Source organism: Penicillium taxi (genome assembly GCF_028828555.1).
Source record: "Penicillium taxi strain IBT 34144 chromosome Unknown utg000004l_segment0_segment0, whole genome shotgun sequence".
Classification (NCBI taxonomy): Eukaryota; Fungi; Ascomycota; class Eurotiomycetes; order Eurotiales; family Aspergillaceae; genus Penicillium; species Penicillium taxi.
The window spans coordinates 387082-401276 of NW_026643206.1; the positions used below are offsets into that span (position 1 = coordinate 387082).

Sequence of the window (14195 nt, forward strand, 5' to 3'; positions counted from 1 at the left end):
ACAAAGCCAATATAGAGCGTATGGACAGTCGCAGAGGCATGGATCTTATACCAATCCATTGACTTGCATATTGCTGTGGTTTTCCACTTTTGATACTCTTTTACCACCTGGGCACATCTTCCTCTATCAGTCCAAATATCATGGCGAGATGGCCTGGAGTAACTCTGATCGATGGCATGTTCTGGTTTATGAATTCATAATGGGGGTCGTATTCAGCTGCAACATTTCCATCTGGAGGCTAGCTTCATCGTATCCAAAAATCCGATTCTGATTAGGAAGCTATTGAAGTAGAATCGAACGGCTGTTCGGTCTCGCAAGAACTCAAGGTTGAGCTTCCGTCACAATGGGCAGATTTGGCTGTGCGAACCCTGACAGAAGTGGCCGACTTTAAGTCCTCCGACCAAAGCCTGACAACCATTTTTCTACTGCAAAAGAGAAATTTTCGAGGTTCAAAGGCATCGCAAATAATAGGCATATCCTGGGGATCTAGTCACAGAGCCGATCATCCAAGACAACGCACATGTTGGGGATTGACCTCATGACTTCGCCCGCGTTTGAGATCGAGGTTAAACCCTCGGTGCTGCTTGTGACAAGCCGATGTTGCACCCACTGAATGGTAGAGTTCGATAGTGATCACAACGATTTTCGGATAGGGATGATAACGGATTGACAGATTGACGGATTCAATCCGTCAATCCGTTACCATATCTAGATTTTCCCATGTGGTGAGAAGGTGTGCATCGACAAAGGAGACACAGGCTTTGAAACATTACATCATTGCCCTCGGCTGGGCGGGTGCATACGTGCAGGCTACCATGATCGGTGACTAGAGATCACTGCACAGGTTATAGGTGTCGATCAACTAGACACAATTCTGAGGTCGAGAGCTGATTCATTGGGCTACTGTCGATCAACTACGTTGAAAGGACAGGGTTCACACGTTGCACTATATACACTGGAAAAGGATATGGTTCGTCCTAGGTTCTTAGTATATACGTTGTGCAAAGTGGTGTGAAATGTGTTCGATTCATGTGGCTACTTGAGTTCCTAATATAGTCGTTTCCCCCGTGACTCGGGGGTCTGTTTGTTCCGTTCCGGGTTTATGGTATTGCACGATTGCAATATCCATGTTCCGACAGCTACTGTGAGGACTTTTCGTGTAGTACTGTTTCCATTTCTCACAAGTCGATTTCAGGACTCTTCTTTAATATCTCATCAGTTCGAAGAAGTTGGTTTTCAAACTCGTGGGATAACTCTTCAAGAGCTTCTTGTGCTTTGAAATCTATATATTTCCAAGGTTGTTTTGAGATTAAGTTCAAGAGCAATCTCAAATAGATAGGCATTCAGTCGTTTGATATATATTTCCTGATAGAGGCATTAGCAATATGATGTATTCAAATATTTTTCAGTTTCTCTTGAGTTTATCCATATCACCTGACCTTCAATCATATATAGTTGAACAGCTTCCAAGGTTGTCTTTCTTCTTTCGCCATTAAATAAATCAGGTATCTTACATATCATTCATTTTCTCAGGCCGTGAATACCCCTTGATTTCTCCAATCCAAAATTCACACATATCCAGATATAAACGATAGTCAGAAGATTGAAGAAGAGACCAACCCAGACTATATCGCTAGGTAGGTTTTGAGAAGACAGTTGATCCCCAGGGCCGGTTCAAAACACATCGAACATGACCGGAGAAGAGGGATCCCAAGGTTGAATTTCTCAGCATCGCCACTCTCATTCGAAGATAGTTTATCCACTAAACTTTCTATGGATAGCATCAAGGTCTTAATTAAGTATTTGGTTTTGCAAGATGGTTATTAGGAAGTCTTCAGTAGAGCCTTCCAACCTTGGAAGGTTGTAAGTGAAGATGACGGCCTTGGAGGTCGAGTTGAACCGAAGCTCCTCTATTGTGATTTCGACTGGATTACCTAGGTTATTGGTAATACGAGGAAATTTGGAAAATAATCACTGGGAAAGACTAAACAACATTTCAGCTATGGAATACAAGTAGTAGTGTGAACTTCTATATTTATCTTCGGAGTATACACAACGCGATATGGAGATAAAATGTCTCTTCCGGCTTCCTTTTTGGTCGTCTAGCCCCAGCCCTCCTCGCTCCACATCTCCAACCGATAATGGTTAAGTCCTAAGGTGAACCTGTGACACATGGGCACCTCGGCAGTCTGAAATATTGATAAATAACCTTGGAAATTGAATCTTGACCTTCTATTCTGAATATCTAACGATATCTACACAAAAAATGCTATCACTTTGGGCCGGTACTATCATCCTACTGAGTTACATCCTCGTTAGAGGATTAGTATCACCTTTATCCCAACTTCCAGGCCCGTGGTACACTCGTTTCACGAGTTTATGGATCAAATATCAAGAGTTTAGCTCCAACCGCCGAGAATCGATACATCTGCTTCACCAGTTGTATGGCCCTGTGGTTCGGCTAGGACCAAATGAAGTGTCTTTTACAAGCCTCGGCGCAATGAAGGAGATTTACGCTTCTGGAGGAAGTGGTTATGACAAAACAGAGCTCTATAGCCTCTTTAAACAATTCAAGACCAGGTAAGAGGAACCTAGGCATAGCGATGACTTTATGGCTTACAAGAAAAGAGCTATGTTTTCTACACTCTTCAAAGACGAGGTATACTTCTTAGGGTGCAGATCTAAATTTCTTTATTGCTAATTGTCATCTACGGATGTAGCATACTAAGAGGAAGCGCATCTTTGCGGAGCGATATGCAATGTCTAATATCATGAAAGCCAAATCATTGGCTGTTATCCAAGAGCGGGCTATGGAATTTGTAGCTAGGTGTGATGGACCAAACAAGAAAAGTGTCGATGTCTATGTACGATTGAAAGGACTTCGCATGTCCCTACGGAGTAAGGCTTTTGCTAATTTCAAGAATAGGTGCTCCTTCACTGCTACGCTCTTGATTGTATTACTCACTTCATTTTTAGTCCGGGTGGACTCAATTCTCTCGATAATACGAAGGACTTTGAGCTGATGAAAGAACTTACTTACCACCAGAGCCTACACGGTACTACCCCCTGATTCCCATATTGAAGAACAATCTTCTAAAGACTTGAACAGAAAGTCTCTTAGCGTACTATTTACCGCTATTAGAGCCATACTTTCCCAGCAGTTCCAACGCATGCAGTACTCCTCAAGCAAACCAATATGCGTTGGATATGGTAAATAAATCAAACCTAGATGACTTTACGCTCCTTGAGAAGCTCAATCGAAAAGACACCGGCCTAGACTCTCTTCAAGCCGCTGCCGAGTGTAAGGATCATATGGCTGCAGGAACTGGTACGACCGGCGATGGTCTCTGTTTTATGATGTGGGAGCTGTCACAGCCTCATAACTTGGAGTTTCAGCGCCGGCTTCACCATGAGCTGATAACTTCACCTACCGATGTGTCTCTTGACAGTTTGGTCTATCTTGATGCGGTGATCAAAGAAGCCCTGCGTTGCTCACCACCCATAGCGATGTCTTTACCACGCTACGTTCCATTTGGAGGCCGGATAATTGATAAGATTTTTATTCCAGCTCATACCATCGTTAGCTGCCAGCCTTATACAGTTCATCGATTGCATAAGGATGTATTCCCTGATCCGGATCGATTCTATCCTGATAGATGGCTAGAGGCTGAGGGTTCCAAAGAGCGAAATAGACATTTCTTTGCCTTTTCGATTGGAGGTCGAGGATGTATGGGGAAGAAGTAAGTTTCTACCTGGGCAGATCAGATCCGAGTGGTCTCTAAAAGAAATTTAACAGTCTCGCCTTGATTGAAATGAGGATTCTTCTGCGTGAGGTTTACTCTCGATTTGAGACTACTGTTGCTCCGGATATGCGTGGTTCTATGAAGCTGGATGATCAAATTATTTCTGCTCGTCCGAAGGGCCAAGAGTGTAAGCTGGTGTTTAAGGTAGTCTAGATAAATTAATCATTACCTCTGCCAAGTCGCCGAGATATCGATGCTTTGTATCTAGACTTTAGGAAAGTAACAGCAAAACAATAGAGTACTCTCAGTTGGACGAACCATGGACCAAAATGATTATTCCAGTCGACATGCGGGGCGTGAGGGGAACGATAAGACCCCGCGATCAATATCTCTTCAAAGGTTCACTTACAATTTCCCAATCCCCAGCCGCCGCTATCTGACAGATCGAAGAATTCAAGGTTGATACCTTAGGAGCCAGGTCAACTGGCATTCATACCATCATGTCTAGTGCTGATACTGCAACGTCATGTCGCTTCTCAACACGTATCTCTCTACGATGGCTCCCAGAGCCGGCACATGAAACAACAGATACAATCGTCATGTCCGTCAATGGCTGGTACCTCGATTTACGAATAGACCTGAAGACAAATGACATAGACTGGGCCATTGCCGGCCAAAGGGTTGTTGAGAGCGAAGAGCCACGTTCGTATCTCTGGAACAAGTCTACAAATGAATACTAATACTTGTTTAGTTCGGGTTGCCTTTACACACGAGCTCGACTCGCATAATGCTTTTGAAAGCGTCGACTGTGGCACTTTTGTCACCCTCCCGAACGGCGATGATCTGGAGACGGGTGAAATGCCCCGCCATGATCTTCCCGGTGCACCTGTGGCCGAGTACGAGGAAGTTTGGCGGGAGCTCCCATTCCGAGAGAGTCCAGAGGGTACTAAAAAGGGGATATCATGGGTTCTAGAGTCTGATGATGGTGATCTAAGCGAAATAGAAGGCGAGGTTACGGTGAGAAAGATCTTTTTGGGTCGGATTTGGGGTACTTTTTTGGCGCTGCAACAGGATTTGACTCATGTTCGACAAAGAAGCCCATCTGGGGAGTGGCTTGTAACTAAGACCGGAGGTGTAGTTAGTGCTAGGAGGGAAGAATGGAGCGATGGGTGGATGGAACGATATGCTGTCGGACGATTCGGTGGTTCGTTACCCTCGATGGCGAGAGGAATTCAAGGAATGGATTCTTGGGAGACTGTAGGGGAGAGGATAGATATTGACGGACGTCCATTCATTCTCCGAGCCTTTGAAGAATTTAGTTAGTAATACTAACAATATTGTCATCGATTTCAGAAGCTCTGTATTATTTTAACCGATATTGCTGTTTTCGAAAAAGGCGGTCACCGTTTCAGGAAAGCGGTCAAAACATTATCCACAGCAGCTATTTAATTGACTCACCTCTTCATTTTTTTTCTTTCCTCAAGTGCCAACCCCACCAATGCTGCGTTTCTTTGCTACACACGGCAAGGACTTCGGTCTTTGTCCTCGGGCTTCATTGCCCGAGACCCATCGCAAATGAGAAATTCGGAGGAATCTTCAAAACCCAACCCGCTCCATCTTCCACTTGTGGAAGCTGGGGCCGGTACTGCCCGCGAGGGCCTGGTGTGACCAGTTCGACACACCTGCACTTGGCATCAGAAACATCGGGGCTAACACCCCCTTGGGAGAGTCTGTGCGAAGATTGTGTGTGATGACACTTTAGTGCAATACGCAGCGTACTTGTCTTCTTTTACTTTCTTTCGGGGAAGTGGGAGGAGTCGGTATCATTCGATTCCGATCATTCTGGTGGGGATGGCGCTTCCCTTTTTTCTTCCACAGGTCAGTGATACTCAATGCCCCCCTGTTTTATTTACCAACCCTGTTGCCTTGTGTGCGATGGGTTGGGGGCCTGAAAAGGACTTTTTTGCAACCTTACTAATTGTGGGGTTGTGGACCATGCTCCCTTCGGTTCTCTAGGGTCCCATCGTGCATGCTCCGAGGTTTTTTTTAGGAGGATTGGTATTGGGTTGGTAGTTGTTTGCAAAGAAATGGTCTTCCGTATAGGAAGGAGTTATACTCCAGGGAAAAGTGAGCTTCAAGTATTTCGTTACTGAGGTATTTCATTGGCCTCTATCGCAAGCCTCGTCTAGGCCTCAGAATCAACGTACACCAAGTTAAAAGTTGGCAATCTCAAATTTGTTTCATTAGAATTAGTACCAGAATATGTATTGTTAATAAACCGGCTGGGGTCTGTCATTTATCTCAAAGGATTCCAGTCACAATATCTTATCTCTTTCAAATCTCTGCTCCCTAACTTGTACTAACTAAGAGATATTTCTCCCTTTCGTTGTCTACGTCTTCTTCTCGTGGTGAAGTGAAAGTGAAAGGTGAATTGAGAATGATGATAGTTAATAGCTATTTGTCCCGATTTGGGCGAGCATCCATATCTGTCTACTCCCTTCATCTCTACCGCTCACCTCTTGCCAGCTTTCGAGATGCATGTGGATGCAATGTGGTAGCCTATGCCACCTCAATATGCATCGTTCCCATATGTCCCCTATCACATCTATCCGCGGGGTTTCTACCTAGAAACAAAACCTAGTCACATCTGAACTCCAGATCCGCTTATATTTGCTTTTATCCAGCATCCCTAGCTGTCACATCTTGCGGTCTAGATATTGAATCAAAGTTTGAACCAGATATATCGACTGGTACATTGCTTGTGTCTGGGTCGAGCCTTGGTATTGTCGGACCAACACCCGCTCCATGTTTGATTCTGTGGGCTCTTCTACAACCTCTTGCAGAGTCTTCCAAGTTACACCCCACCAACATCGGATAACGTATGCCCCACCAATGCCACCATATCTCAAAGAACACAGGCACAAGTGCATCTCCGGTCTGCTTCACATGATTCCAATGTGCGCTCACCACCAAAAGGTTTCCCCACTACTCCCACAAAGAGACCGTTTACAAACCCCCAATACGCCTAGCAAGAATCGCCGTGTAAATCAAGTACGAGGAATCTATCAGCATGAAAATTGAGTACGGCTGCATGGAAGAGATGTCAAGCATGGACATCACAATCGACGAGCCAATGAACGTTGTCGGTAATGAGAGAGGACCCATATGTCTGGAGGCTGAACAAGCCACGCTTAAGGCCGAACACTAAATCGAATACGAAGTAACGCATTTAAAAGAGCGCCACATTTATAATCTGTGAGAAAGTTTTTCACGACTGGAGTGGTCTCTCCCTGGCCCACTTCCAGAACCAACGATAGGATCCTAGGCAACATCGGTCCTGTTATCCTGCCAACCAAACCACCAGGCTCACAGAACGTACCCGAGGAGAAGACACTAGCCGAATTCTCCAAGGAGCTAGAAGCCGCAGTGCAGGGGGCTATCAACCCAAATTGGGTTGCTAAACGCACCTCGGTCTTGGCCTCCTCAAATAAATATAGAAATGAGGTTGCCCACGGAGGGGAAATTAATTTAGACCTCAATTCCTTACGCAGTAGGAACTAATGGTGCATGAGAAACTAGCAGTTGATAACCTCGACCTGTTTGAGTTACAATTTTTTGAATACAATGGGGTGACGAGGAATACCACCCAGTGCAGACTAGACCAGGGAAATATGTCGCCAACAGCAATGGATGCCTTGAAGTGGCGTGCCAGCGTTGTTGGCCCCATAGATCGTTACCAGAACCTTTAGAAGCTCTAGACAATCTCAATATTCGACAAGTGGATCAAGCAATAGATGGCGTATAACACCAAGATATCCGCAGGGGTGCGAGCATTATTGCGCTGAAGGGTGGCTTTTTCTTTCTTTTCTTTTTTTTTTTTTTTGTTTTTGCATAGCGTACGTAATAGTTATTCGACAAATGGGAGCCATTTCTCTTGCTCTCAGCCCTTGGAGCTCCGTTTGTACTTCTGTTGTCATAGCCATAGAAGGTCATCAAAAGCGACGGCCCTCTGGCAACCAAATGTCGATCCGAAGGCTACTTGACTCTTCAGATATCCTACATCCGGTTCTTCAGAGCACGATTCGTCGACAAATTTCTCTGAACTTTATCAACACTCGGATACTATCTAATAGACATTGTATAGTCCGGCTTATGATAATGCATATTCATCCCATGGATGTCTTCAGCTTAGTATTGATTGATTCGACTTCTTGCTAAAACGTACAATAGAAGCTATCTTTCTTCCTTTTTCAATTTAATCTTGGAAGTATTCTTTCGCTTTCAAGTAGTATAACTCAGTGATCATCCTCTTCAAAATAAATCATATCACGGTTTCCAGATTTCAAGTTATTGAGATGATTTAGAAGAGTGTAGCTGTCTACATATTAAAGATTATGTCACCCGGGTGAGAAAAGGATGAGCAGGGCGAGTGCATAATAAATAGAGTGAGTGCTGAGGGCTACGTGAGATTTGGGTGATTACGGCACTGTGTCGATTCTGGCTAAACTGAAATACTAGAAATAAAAGTTGAGAATTGTGTGCAAACCCCGATATTATCATAAGCGTGCCATGTCAGCATGTTTATCGCCGCATTTGCTCATGCCTAGAGCAATATTACGACTAGCCCAGTCGACGATGGCCATATTGGTGACCATCGGATTCACGCCGCTGGCACTTGGGAACACAGATGTATCAAGGACGTACAGCCCTTCTCTGTCCCACACTTGACAAGTGGGGTCCACCACACTCGACTCGGGCGACGTTCCCATACGACAGGTGCTCATCTGGTGTGCACTGGCGAAGAGAGTTCGTTCCGGGTTGAGAGGTGATTTACTGCGCAGGTCTGCAATCCAGTCTTGCAGCGAAGCATCATTAATATCAACGTCTGTGCTGTCCGGTCGAATCCATGGTGACAGATCACGATAGGCGGTGTGGAACTCCTTGGCCCCTGTGACGCACGCAACCCTAGCGCAGGCAATCATTGCCTCGAGGATATGTCGACGGTCAAATGGAGAGACGGTGTACTCGACACGGACGCGTCCATCGACTGGGTCTGCATAAACTCGTCCGGCGTCACGGTCCCTTGTCAGGGTGATGAAGCTGGTGCTGTGACCCATGCCAGCGGCCCAGAGCTTATAGTCCAGCCCATTCCGCCAAGGGAAGATGGGGAGGAACCATGAAGGCATCATCGATAGGGCCTCGATCTTCACCCCATGCCCGTGTCCATCCTGGTTTTCGAACTCGCTGATCACGGACGTCAAGGCGCCTCCTTCCCATGGACGAGTTTCTTCGTCAAACACCGCACCACCCACCATACAGGGATGTAGGTGTAGATGCTCACCGATGTGTCTATTTTTTATGCCACTGCGCAATAGAAGTAGAGGGCTTTGCAGTGCTCCACCAGATACGATGACCCGTTGTGCCTTGATTATTACCTTGCGTTGTGTGGATCCAGTGTCTGTAAGTCCTAAGTACGAATCTCGGGACCTCCAGATACCTTCCACGCCAACTGCAATCTGCTTATCACCTCTCCTTTCAAACAAAACCTTATCGACCTGATATCCTTCCATGAAGACCGCCCCAGCCTTCGCGGCATCGACCAGGAATGACTCGGTAGGACCTTTCTTCCCATTCGACGCGCACCCGTTGGTGCAATGTCCGCAAGAGTGCTCACTATGTCCGGTGTTTTGTGGGACTGGACTAGCGGAATAACCAAGTTTACGTGCGCCCTCCAGAATCACGTTGCCGTTTCCATAATTGTGTCGAATCTTATCAGTGTTAACGCCCATACGCTCGCACACTCGATCAAGACTTCCTTGGAATTCAGAGGAGGTAAAGAATGGTAAGCCTTTTTCAGCCCACTCCCGGCGAACATATGCCTGGGTCTGGAGGGACGCCGACCAGTTCACAGTGCCACCGCCTCCGAAGGTGGAGCCCGCAACGACCATAGTTGTACCATCATCACTAGTGAGAGCTCCAGCATTCTCCAACATGTTGACACCAGCCAAAGCTGGCTGCATGGGGAAGTATTTCGACGAGTATGAGTAGGCTTTTTCTACCACCAGCACGCGAAGGCCAGCTTCGGCAAGATTCTTTGCAGCTACTCCACCTCCACAGCCGCTCCCCACCACGACAACGTCGGTCTCGATGATCTCTGGGGCATCTCCAGGTGGAATCTGGATGAATTTGTACGGAAACCCATTGCCAGGCTTTACGTTGACTGGGATTTGTGGGAAACCAATAACGTCGTTGATAGTCGGGCTCGCCATGACCCAGCATTTCTTGAAAAGGCCATTCAACGCTCTGTACACCATACGCAGACCCTCCGTGTCAGAAGTGTCCCAACTGGCAAATGCCTTCTCCCGAAATTCTAGAGGTTGCTGGTGTATTGGAGTTGTGGAGCCGGTTAGGGCGAGTGATTCGGCCGGGGAGCTGTGGGGCAATGTTAGTTCAAGCTGTGAATTCGGAGGGCTGAGGATAGTTCGTACTTGAGGGCACTCATAATCCACCCAAGTGACTTTCTTCCTTCGTTATGCACATAGTGTCCCAAGATTCGTTCCAGATACGCGCGGAAGATGGGATTGGAGGAAACATCTTCTTCAAGATACCTCGTCGCAATCTCAGCAGCATCAGGCCTGGGCATCAAAGATGTCAGTTTTGTAACAGCAGAATCCCAATCAGTGTTTGAGATCACTTTGACATTGCTGGACTTGGCAGAGGTGCGAATGGTTGGTATGACTGCATCAGCTAGAGAAAGTAGAGTTTTCCATTGTGCATCAGAAAAGAATGAGGCATCAGGCGGAGGAGGTACAGGTGCCTCCAATGGAGTATAAATTGACAGGGATTTTTCAGCCATTATCACAAGAAGAGTCAAGAATAATAAAATGAATTCCAGGGAGAGCAGAGCCCCTCCTTTTATATGATTATATCTCTATCACTCGAATACCCGATAAATTTGAGTTACAAACCTTTTATTATTCGATGTCTCTTTTACCCGACGATGGCGCCAGTCATTGTATAAGCCTCAAGTAGAAAGCTAAGAGGATCCATCCATTTGGCTTGGGCTAGCTGAGTCCTACGCTAGCAGTAATTTTGACTAGCCCTAATAAGCCACCGAGTACTTGTACTTTCTCCCAGAAGTACTCTTTCAGAAGATATTATGTGATTACAGCTACTTGATGTCGGATATTTTTGATGTTGGATGTCTTTCGTTTCAGTAGAATCGACCGCGGTCGGAAAGAAAGTACCAAGATAAACTCGCAAGCTAAGAGTAGCGTCATCTGAGAACCAATTAGGGCATCAATTTAGAATGCGGTGTAAAATGAAGCCAATGGTATTAATTCAAAAGTGTATTTTCCCCTCTTACCCCACTAAATTCAAAATCGATTGTACTTAGTACATCCCGAAACTGTTGTAATACAGTATTAAAATTAAAATGCGACTTGGGCATGTTTCTCTATGTCCTTATTTCCTACAGATTCCACGCATTGCTGGCGTGGCGCGAATGAATAGCCCTCCTTGCTGCTATAGAAGGTCTAGGCCCACTCCGCCGATTTGGATGCTCCCTTTTCTTTGTTTTTTTTTTATATTTTTTATTTCTGCCGAAATAGTAAATTCGTACCGTGATTGATTATGTTGCCTATATCCGAACTATAAGCGATTGCACGTGTCAAACTAGTGGAAATAAGGGGTTTGGACTGTTATCATTCTCACTTGAATCATGTATTTAACATAGAGTTATTTACCCCTTATTCTAACCCGTGGTTGATAAGGTTCGCAACGTGGTTGTGGCTTGGGTTTTCGCCAATTGAGTTCTTCTAGAGAAAAGATAACCAAAATGGAAAGTGACCCGAAAGCTTTCACCTTCTGTGTCAAAGGCCCGATTCCATTTACAGTTAGTCTACTTTTAGTCAGCATTGGAATCCCACCATGGGATTCCCACCATAGCTACACATACACACATACGCATACTGCACTCTCATTTGCCCACTAGAATCCACAATTCCTTTGGTAGTCAGACCTCCATTTGACATTCTGCGTTGATCACGTGATTCAATAACTAGCAAAACTAGATGGGGTTCGTTCTGGCCATATGGTAGAAAAAAGGGTTTAGGGAAAAAGGGCTGAGGGAAATAGTGGCTTTTAGAAAAAGTGGACAATAGAGTGAACCTTGGAGGTATGAGTAACAGGAAGTGGATGAATACGGATCGACTATCTAAAAACGTTCCAAGGTTGCTTGACATCAGTCACTGCACTATTAACGCACGGTCTTTACGCACGGTAGATTTACACACGGTAGCTTTACGCACGGTATCCGATAACCTGGGACGCTATCTAAGTAGCGGCTCTTCTTCTACAACGTTTTAGATTTTTCTTTTACATGTATATCACGAGTCATCTAGCTAGGAGGAAGAGCAGATCAAGATTCCCCCGTACTTTTTATATTCAACAAAAACAATTGAGTACCATCTAATACCTAGGTACCTCCATGGGCTTAGGATTGCCCTTCGCCAGATTAACCGCCTCTCTAGTGTTAGCTTGCTTTCTCTGAGGGGGTTTGCCGGCGAAGTCTCCTAAGTTAGTATCACCGGTGAATATCCCTATACAATGTATGTCTTCTTATCAACGTTTAGTGTGGAATTGAGGTTGAAGGTATGTAAGTGGAGCTTGCACATGTTTTCCTGAGAGCGAAATCATAATGGTCTTTTGGTCGAAGCGTTTGAAGATGAGTGCAAGTAGACATGTTCATTGGGTTGGGTAAACCCATACCCAACCCAACCCAACCCACAATGGGCTGGGTATGGGTCAGAAATTTTACCCAAAACCCATATGGGTTGGGTATGGGTTTGAAGTAAAACCCACACCCAGCCCATAAACCCATCTTTTTGCCAAGACTTTTATTTCACGTGATATTTGTCACCTAGTTAGTACTAGATTGAGGCAAAAATTAGGCACTAAGGCACTAATTACCCTAATTTAGTTTAGGTTGAGGCGAAAATCAGGCATTAAGGCATCAAAAATACCCATATGGGACCCATACCCAACCCATGCACATGTCTAAGTGCAAGAATTACCCTTGACAGTTGATCTATATATACCTAGCTAATAATAGCTTGAAAGTGATAAAGAAAAAGATATGTTCAGCTTCGTAATTATTATGAGGCTATAGCAAGATTCATAGCAACCCAGCTACTTAGTGATAGAATAGCCCAATCAAGACATTCAATAGGCAGAGAAAGTGTTGGGGGCATAATAAGAGGGCATGTGGGAGCAATGTCACAATCTCGCGAAGACCATTAAGAAGAATCCTCATGACCCTCAGGCTCTTGGTACCATGTATAGTATTGGCCACCTGCTTCGAAGATAAAAAAATATCGGCCTTTTCATCGAATAGGATTGGTGTACCTGAAGTGGGAAGGCCTTATTGTCGATCAACTACGTTGAAAGGACAGGGTTCACACGTTGCACTATATACACTGGAAAAGGGTATGGTTCGTCCTAGATTCTTAGTATATACGTTGTGCAAAGTGGTGTGAAATGTCTTCGATTCATGTAGCTACTTGAGTTCCTAATATAGTTGTTCCCCCGTGACTCGGGGGTCTGTTTGTTCCGTTCCGGGTTTATGGTATTGCATGATTGCAATATCCATGTTCCGACACTTATCCCTCCAGGAGTCTCTAGCCAGCTGAATCGAGGCCATCCCAGTCCTCAAGCAAGGAAGTGCAGGGGAAATTCTTTGGTGTACTCCAATTTGGGGGAAGCTTAAACTAAAAAGATATATTGGTAAGTAAACGTGATTTAAATAATCAAAGAGTCTGAAAGAGATTCTCACTTCAGACAGAGAAGGATACTTAATAATAGGACGTCGGATATCTTGAGGGCCTCCGAGAAACTGAGGATTATACTTAATAGTTGAGCTTGCCACTGCACGAGTCCCACATGAACTAGTTGTAGTGATAATGGATATAGTCTTGATGTAGGAGTAAGTGAAGCTACCAAAGAGCTGTATTAAGGAAAAAGAAGGCATTACCACCGCCGTATTACTGTTTTCATACCTGAGGCATACTATTAATCAACTTTGACATCTGGGCGGTACTATTTTGGCCCAATTTCTAAGGTACGAGCGGCAAAGTCAGTGCTAAGGGTGAAATGAAGTGTAAGGGCGATGTGAGTGAACAGGCTGTTGAGTGGGTGTGGTATCAAGAAACCGGTTTCCATTTCTTGTCACGGGTGTATTTTGTTGTGTGTAGCACTGACTAAATCCTCCAAAGCCAAGGATTTCTTGCGTCAGATCAGATCAGATCAGATCAGATCGATAAGACTTGATAATTGGCTAGATTAGATTACCGTGTTTGGAAAAGAGTGTTCGCGTCGTGTCTATAATAGGGTTAGTGTACCTCTGTTTCCCCTCTATGTCCCTATTTCTTTTCACAGACATCATCATGTCTTCTA

The 14195-nt window shown here is 45.0% G+C and overlaps 4 protein-coding genes across 4 annotated transcripts; 3 read left to right on the top strand and 1 right to left on the bottom strand.

The window, feature by feature from the left end:
* Positions 1–2266: 2266 nt before the first annotated feature.
* On the top strand, positions 2267–3956 carry N7495_005051 (cytochrome P450; the record flags this gene model as incomplete). Its single annotated transcript, XM_057207702.1, has 6 exons — positions 2267–2580; positions 2629–2659; positions 2721–2864; positions 2927–3056; positions 3110–3740; positions 3797–3956. 6 exons carry the CDS (start codon positions 2267–2269, stop codon positions 3954–3956), a joined length of 1410 nt encoding a protein of 469 aa, XP_057061476.1.
* A 287-nt stretch (positions 3957–4243) lies between these two features.
* On the top strand, positions 4244–5411 carry N7495_005052 (uncharacterized protein; the record flags this gene model as incomplete). Its single annotated transcript, XM_057207703.1, has 3 exons — positions 4244–4445; positions 4495–5065; positions 5228–5411. The coding sequence occupies 3 exons, from the start codon at positions 4244–4246 to the stop codon at positions 5409–5411; spliced, it is 957 nt and encodes a 318-aa protein (XP_057061477.1).
* Positions 5412–6635: 1224 nt separating this feature from the next.
* N7495_005053 (uncharacterized protein) lies at positions 6636–6951 on the top strand (the record flags this gene model as incomplete). The annotated part of the gene is given in 2 exon segments (XM_057207704.1): positions 6636–6785; positions 6796–6951. The coding sequence occupies 2 exon segments, from the start codon at positions 6636–6638 to the stop codon at positions 6949–6951; spliced, it is 306 nt and encodes a 101-aa protein (XP_057061478.1).
* A 1348-nt stretch (positions 6952–8299) lies between these two features.
* N7495_005054 (uncharacterized protein) lies at positions 8300–10599 on the bottom strand (the record flags this gene model as incomplete). The annotated part of the gene is made up of 2 exons (XM_057207705.1): positions 8300–10175; positions 10232–10599. The coding sequence occupies 2 exons, from the start codon at positions 10597–10599 to the stop codon at positions 8300–8302; spliced, it is 2244 nt and encodes a 747-aa protein (XP_057061479.1).
* Between the last annotated feature and the right edge of the window lie 3596 nt (positions 10600–14195).